At 40.6% G+C, this 5,981-nt stretch overlaps 1 protein-coding gene across 1 annotated transcript in view; it reads right to left on the bottom strand.

The window, feature by feature from the left end:
* Positions 1-1,835: 1,835 nt before the first annotated feature.
* The window catches only part of glipr1a (GLI pathogenesis-related 1a), a 20,286-nt gene continuing 16,140 nt past the window's right edge, over positions 1,836-5,981 (bottom strand). The window contains 3 exon segments of the mRNA XM_037696235.1: positions 1,836-1,979; positions 2,074-2,096; positions 2,256-2,338. Of these exon segments, the coding sequence (XP_037552163.1) occupies positions 1,836-1,979; positions 2,074-2,096; positions 2,256-2,338 (250 nt within the window).

Raw genomic sequence — 5,981 nt, 5'->3', positions numbered from 1 at the left:
ATTGTTTATTTAAAATGTTACAGTATTTAAATTTAAATTGAAGAGAAGAGAAGTGCAGCAGGACATCAAAGTGAAGTCACACAGCTTCAGCTCTGCAGCACGGAGCAGGAATGTACTTCTGGATCCATTCCACTGAAACAACTGAACATAGAAGTTCTGAAATAACTAAAAATAACTTTCAACACTTTTATATTTTGTGATTATGACAATTTTTTCGATGTGACATACTTTGAATTTTAAGTTGGAAGACAAAAGTCGATCGGTGCATCTGGACAGCAAAGGGTTAACCCTTCACAGCTGCAGCAGGAGTAAGGTGTGCGTGGCAGAGAAGGAAATCAGCTGATCAGCTGCAGGAGCTTCCCCTGCACTTGTGGGATGCACACATGGTGCAAAATCATTTAAAATTATTTATTTTAAATAAACAACCCATGACTCATCCATCAATCAGCCAATTGTGTCATGTCCTATCTTATTTTGAAAATCTGTGATGTAGCAAATCTGCGAACCACGAAGGAGCGAGGGACTATTCTATCTATCTATCTAGATATATTTATATAATAACGTGTCAGAATTTGTCCAGAGGACTTGACTTAACTTTGTTGCATTAAGCGTACAATGTAATTATGACTGAAAATGGAGGATTTACCTGCAGTTACTTTTCTACAGATGAACATGTACTTCTGTTTATCTCTGTTGTAATCAGCTGATCGTGGAGTCAGCCGCCGGCCTTTATCCATATTTTACATTTTTCCAGACTCTGTTTGGATTTTGGAAATGGAATAAACTAATCCATCCTCTAAACCATGGGTGTCAAACCCACTTACAAAAGGGGGCCAAAATTAAAACATTTTTCAAACTAAGGGCCGGTTTCAGAATCTACATGAACTCGAGATAGATACTCAACATCTGTTCTTGGTCGCAGGTTCCTAAACAAGAGTTTGATTGGTCTCATTTGACGTTCTCTGTTACACTTTTGACATCATAATCAAAGATTACTGAAAAACAAGTAAGTGAAAAAAGTATTTTACATTTAAAATAACATCCTGGGGGCCAGATAAGATGTCAACGAGGGCCACATTTGGCCCCCGGGCCTTGAGGATAACTCGGGATAACGCTGTCTGAATGACATGTTCTCTACTGACAACGTGGGTTTTTTTTTTGTTTTTTTTTTAATGATGATTTTTCACAAAATCCAACTGACCGCAAAGTGTTCGTAATGTAAAACCCCGACAATGCTGTTGGAGGTAAAGGGGGTGGAGCTCCTGCAGGTAAGGGGCGTTTACCTTCGGCACAAATTGAGATCACTGATTGGTCAGTTGCTGACGATCGTGCTGGATTGATTGACAGACGGCGTTGAGGGTCCGACTCATGCAAAAAAAACCCAGATATTACTGAACTGTTTGACTGTCATCACTTAGTCAATATTTTAATGAGTCTAAGATTTGAGAACTGAGCTTCCTAAAAAATCCTAATGATTTTTTTTTCAGGGGTACTGAGTTAAAATGTAGGGGTACTTTAATGAACACCTCCAAAAAGAGGCTAAAACCACCACTGGTGACCATCTTGAATTGGGTTGACACAAAGTTAATATGAAGATGTACGACGTTATATCCAGTGAATACTTTCTGAGGGTTTCACTGAAATCTTTTATTTCTGTTCATGAGATATTATACAGACAAAAGAACACACACAAGCAAATACGTTATCACACTTTTGGCTTAAGTGGCAGATAATAAAAGTATAGAAAACTCCATCTTTAAATGTGGACTACTTTTTTTGACATTTTGACTCTCAGGTCATTCTGGAGATCAGACCATCATCTTAATGTCTGCACATTATTCATAGCAAAAAATATTTGGGTAAAAGTATTGAACAGCGTAGGTTACAAGGAATATCAAGATGAGGGCAATGGGCCGAACAAGCAGAATGATCCAGTAGTTGGAGTCTCTTTGGAGGGATTCCCAGTCTGTGGTCCATTTGTTGCCTAGAAGAACAAAAAGGTTTCTGAAGCTGTTAGTGCACAAGAGAAGGCAACTCATTTACTAACGCAAAGTGTGACGCAAGGATAATTATTTCTGAATCTCATTCTTTGTTACCTGCAAGGACTCCAAGATGCATCAAAAAGGGTAAAAGGTTAAAAAAAAGCCTGCCTTTATTTTAAATGCTGGGCTTCGCTTTCAAATACGTCGTACAGTTTGGGTGAAAATAGTCAAATGTTTAGCTTTAGAGACTGAAGTAGTAAATTCAATACTTACGACAAAGTCTGTCTACACAAGCTCCTTCACATCCTGAGCAGGCCGGTCCAAGCTGGTAAGGCTGCTTTCCCTTCCAGTTCCCACTGCCAAGGGAAGCACAGTTTAGTTCAGTCTCTTCTGGTGTAAACAGTAGCTGCAGAAAATATTGCTTTTAGCTACTTTTACCTTTAGTTGGTTAGCTTTGGAGTTTTTTTTATAATTTTTTTTTTGCTGGGTTTCCTAATTTGCTGTTTCTTTTAGCTATTGTTCTGCTACTTTAATTTTATTTTTCTACAAGCTTTTTTTGCTGCTTTTAGCTATTAACTCCTTTTCTGCTACTTTGATTTTTAGCCTTTAATACTTTTAGCTTTTAGATAGCTTTGACATTTTTCCCATATAGCAATTTTTTTTTTAAACTTGTTGGTACTTTTGGCATTTAGTTATATTTTTGCTGCTTTTTGCTAGTTTTATTTTGACCTTTTAGTTACCTTCAGCTTACAGCAAGCCTTGACTGTAGCTAGTGTTTTGTTGCTGTTTTGCTCATTTTAGCTTTTAGTATTCTGTCTTTTGTACTGCACATTTTTGTATCTAACTACTTTTGCACAGTTTGTGCTATTTTAATCATACATCAAAAAGTTCAGCTACTTCAGGAGATGGGTGCCATGATATTTGGTTTTCAAACAGTATTTAACTTTATTTACAAAAACAAAACCCAGAATAAAATTAATTGATATTTCATCAAATTCTTCATATTTGTTTTCTTGGAAATCTACTTTAGTAATACCTTCTAATACTACTACTAATGCAAAATCTGCTACTTCTAGTAGTACTAATGCAAATAGTAATTCTACCAAAGCTCAGGCTACTGCTAATGCTAATTTTACTACTGTCAATGCTAAAACTGCTAATGCTAGTTCTGCTAAACTGCATTTTAGCGAAATATTCTGAGTCAGAGTTTCTTTATTGTCATTCGCACCTCATGTGGTACATGTGGTGGAGCAAAATTATGTACACATGGTCCCAGTTACATTCAACAATAAAATGTAAAAGAAAAACTAATAACATCTAAGATATGAACTAAGAAAAGCATCAACTAAAGATACACTAAGCACTCATAACATAAAAACATTACGTCGAACATCAGCAAAAACATGAACATGAGTCTGTGAAAGCAGATGAGCACGCATGAACACATCAACATTGAAACAGATCAGCAGCAACATGAAACAGATCAGCAGCAACACGATGCAGTTTTTTCACAGTGATTATTCTGGTTAGAGATTCACAACTTTAACAACCTCAGAGTAGAAGCTGTTCAAAATGTTTCAAAATTTTTTCAGTTCTGCTTGTGATAAGATGGTCTCTTTGGTACGCCCCTCCTCCATTGCCAGCTCTCTTCCTTGTTGACAGTCTTGTCAAACTGGTTGTTTTGCTTTTTATCACAAGCAGAACTGGTTTGTTCCACTTTGGAGTAAGATGTTGGGGGAAGAATCAGTTTTGTTGTGTTTCCTTGACTGATGAAGCCTTCCGGATCGAAGGCGAAACGTTTCAGCACAAAAAAAGAAACTGTCCAGATGACCTGACTGAAAAATGTTGGATTTTATACCTGGGTTATTGAACATGGACTTTGTTGTTAGTAGAAGCTGTTCCTCAGTCTAGTTGTTCTACACTTAATGCTCCTCAACCTCCTTCCTGAGGGGAGTGGGGCAAAAAGTGTGTGTGCTGGGTTAGTGGGGTCCTTCATGATGCAGGTGGCCCTCTTCCTGCATCTAGAGGTGTAGATGTCTGTGATGGTGGGGAAACTGACTCCAACGGTCTTCTGTGCAGCCTTCACCACTCTCTGCAAAGATTTTATTTCTGCAGGTTTGCAGCCTCCATGTCACACGTTTATGCTGGAGCACAGGATGCTCTCCACTGCACACCTGTAGAAGGAGATGAGGACTGAGCTTCCCAGACCAGCTCATCTCAGCCGTCTGAGAAAGTAGAGTCTCTGATGAGCTTTCTTGATCAGGCTGGTGGTGTTGTTGCTCCAGCTGAGGTTGTCATTCATGTGTACACCCAAGTACTTGTAGCTGGAGACCACTTCCACCGCAGATCCTCTTATGTTCAGAGGGGTGTATGTGTTTTTGTTCCTTCTGAAGTCCACAATCATCTCTTTTGTCTTCTTCACGTTGATGTGAAGGTTATTCTTTTTGCACCAGCTCTCCAGGTGTTCCACCTCTTGCCTGTAGCTGGACTCATCATTGTTTGTGATGCAGCCCACCACCGCTGTATCATCTGCAAACTTTTCAATGTCAACATCTCATGTCCACTAGGTAGCATGCTGTCCTTTCTGCAGCAGCTGATGGACAGAAATCTAGCGTTCAGCACAATTAAGACTTATGCTGCAGCTATTTCTTCCTGTCACGAGGGCTTCGGTGACAGAACAGTTTTTAATCACCCGCTGATGAAGCGTTTCCTGAAAGGTGTACGGAGACACAAACCGGTGTCATGCCCCCTAGCTCCACAGTGGGACCTAACAATGGTTCTGTGCACTCTGATCAAAGCTTCTTTTGAGCCTTTAGATCAGGTTTCACTTAAATTCTTGGCACTTAAAACAGCCCTGCTGCTGGATTTGACATCAGCAAAGAGAGTGAGTGATTTATCTGCGCTCTCTGCTGCCCCGTCATGCCTCAGGATTCAAGCTGATGGCAGCTCAGCTGCGCTGAGACCTAACCCAGCTTTCATACCAAAAAACATCACAAGCTCATTTAAATCAGGAATGATAACCTTGGAGGGGTTTTATCCTCCTCCTCACAATTCAGAGGAGGAAGCATCATCTCACCTCCTCAGTCCCGTGCGCGCGCTTGCATGTTGTATATTTTGTTTTGTTTTTATGACGTGTGCTGCTGTTGCCTGTTCTTAGCCAGGTCACCCTTGTGAAAGAGGTGTTGATCTCATTGGGTTTTTGTCTGGTTAAATAAAGGTTTAATAAAAAATAATATAGCACGCACGGCCCCACTGCATTATTATCAGCGTCTGTTTGTGCATTACAGGGACACCTCTGCAGGTCGCCCTTTATCCACTCAGTGCCTCTCACACTGGCTGTGTGAGGCTATTTCTTAAGCTTCTGAAGAGCATCAGGACTGGACCCTCCAGAGAATCTCAGAGCTCATTCCACCAGTGGGATTTCATCCTCTACAGCTTTGCATGGAGGGATGACAGTGGAGGGCAATTGTACGACGGCCGCTTAGTCATCACCTTGTTCATTTATTCGCTTCTATCTACGTGATGTCTCTGCTTTCTCCATAACTCATTCTGTTCTCAGCATTCTAACAGAATGATTTTTACTTTTTCCATGGAATTTCATTTTAAGCTCACATCTGACTGCATGCAATTACAGTGTGAGACATTTATTATCAGTCACAACAGCTCGTCTTTCGATGGAGTGTATTTGTCTGGGTCAGTCAGATACAGCATCATCGAGTTAATTGCAGGATCCAACTTCTGAAGTTGGATGATGTCCGGGTCAGTCAGCATTGGGCGTACAGAAACTGTGTTATCAGCAGGTTTAGCTGCAGCTTGTGCGCGTGTGACTGCCATTACCTCAGTTGTAGCTTGTGACGACTGAGTGTTGAGTAGCCAGGAGGGGTTAAAGGACCACGTGGGTCCGTCAACGGCTCCTTCCTTGGCTAGGGAGTCTGCAAGGTCATTGTAGTGCTTGTCATCGCCTGGGACTCTGGAGTGTCCTGGAACTTTCTTCCAGAA

The sequence above is a fragment of the Nematolebias whitei genome, chromosome 22, assembly GCF_014905685.2.
Source record: "Nematolebias whitei isolate Nwh7 chromosome 22, NemWhi1, whole genome shotgun sequence".
NCBI lineage: Eukaryota > Metazoa > Chordata > Actinopteri > Cyprinodontiformes > Rivulidae > Nematolebias > Nematolebias whitei.
This window is presented reverse-complemented; position numbering and strand designations above follow the sequence as displayed.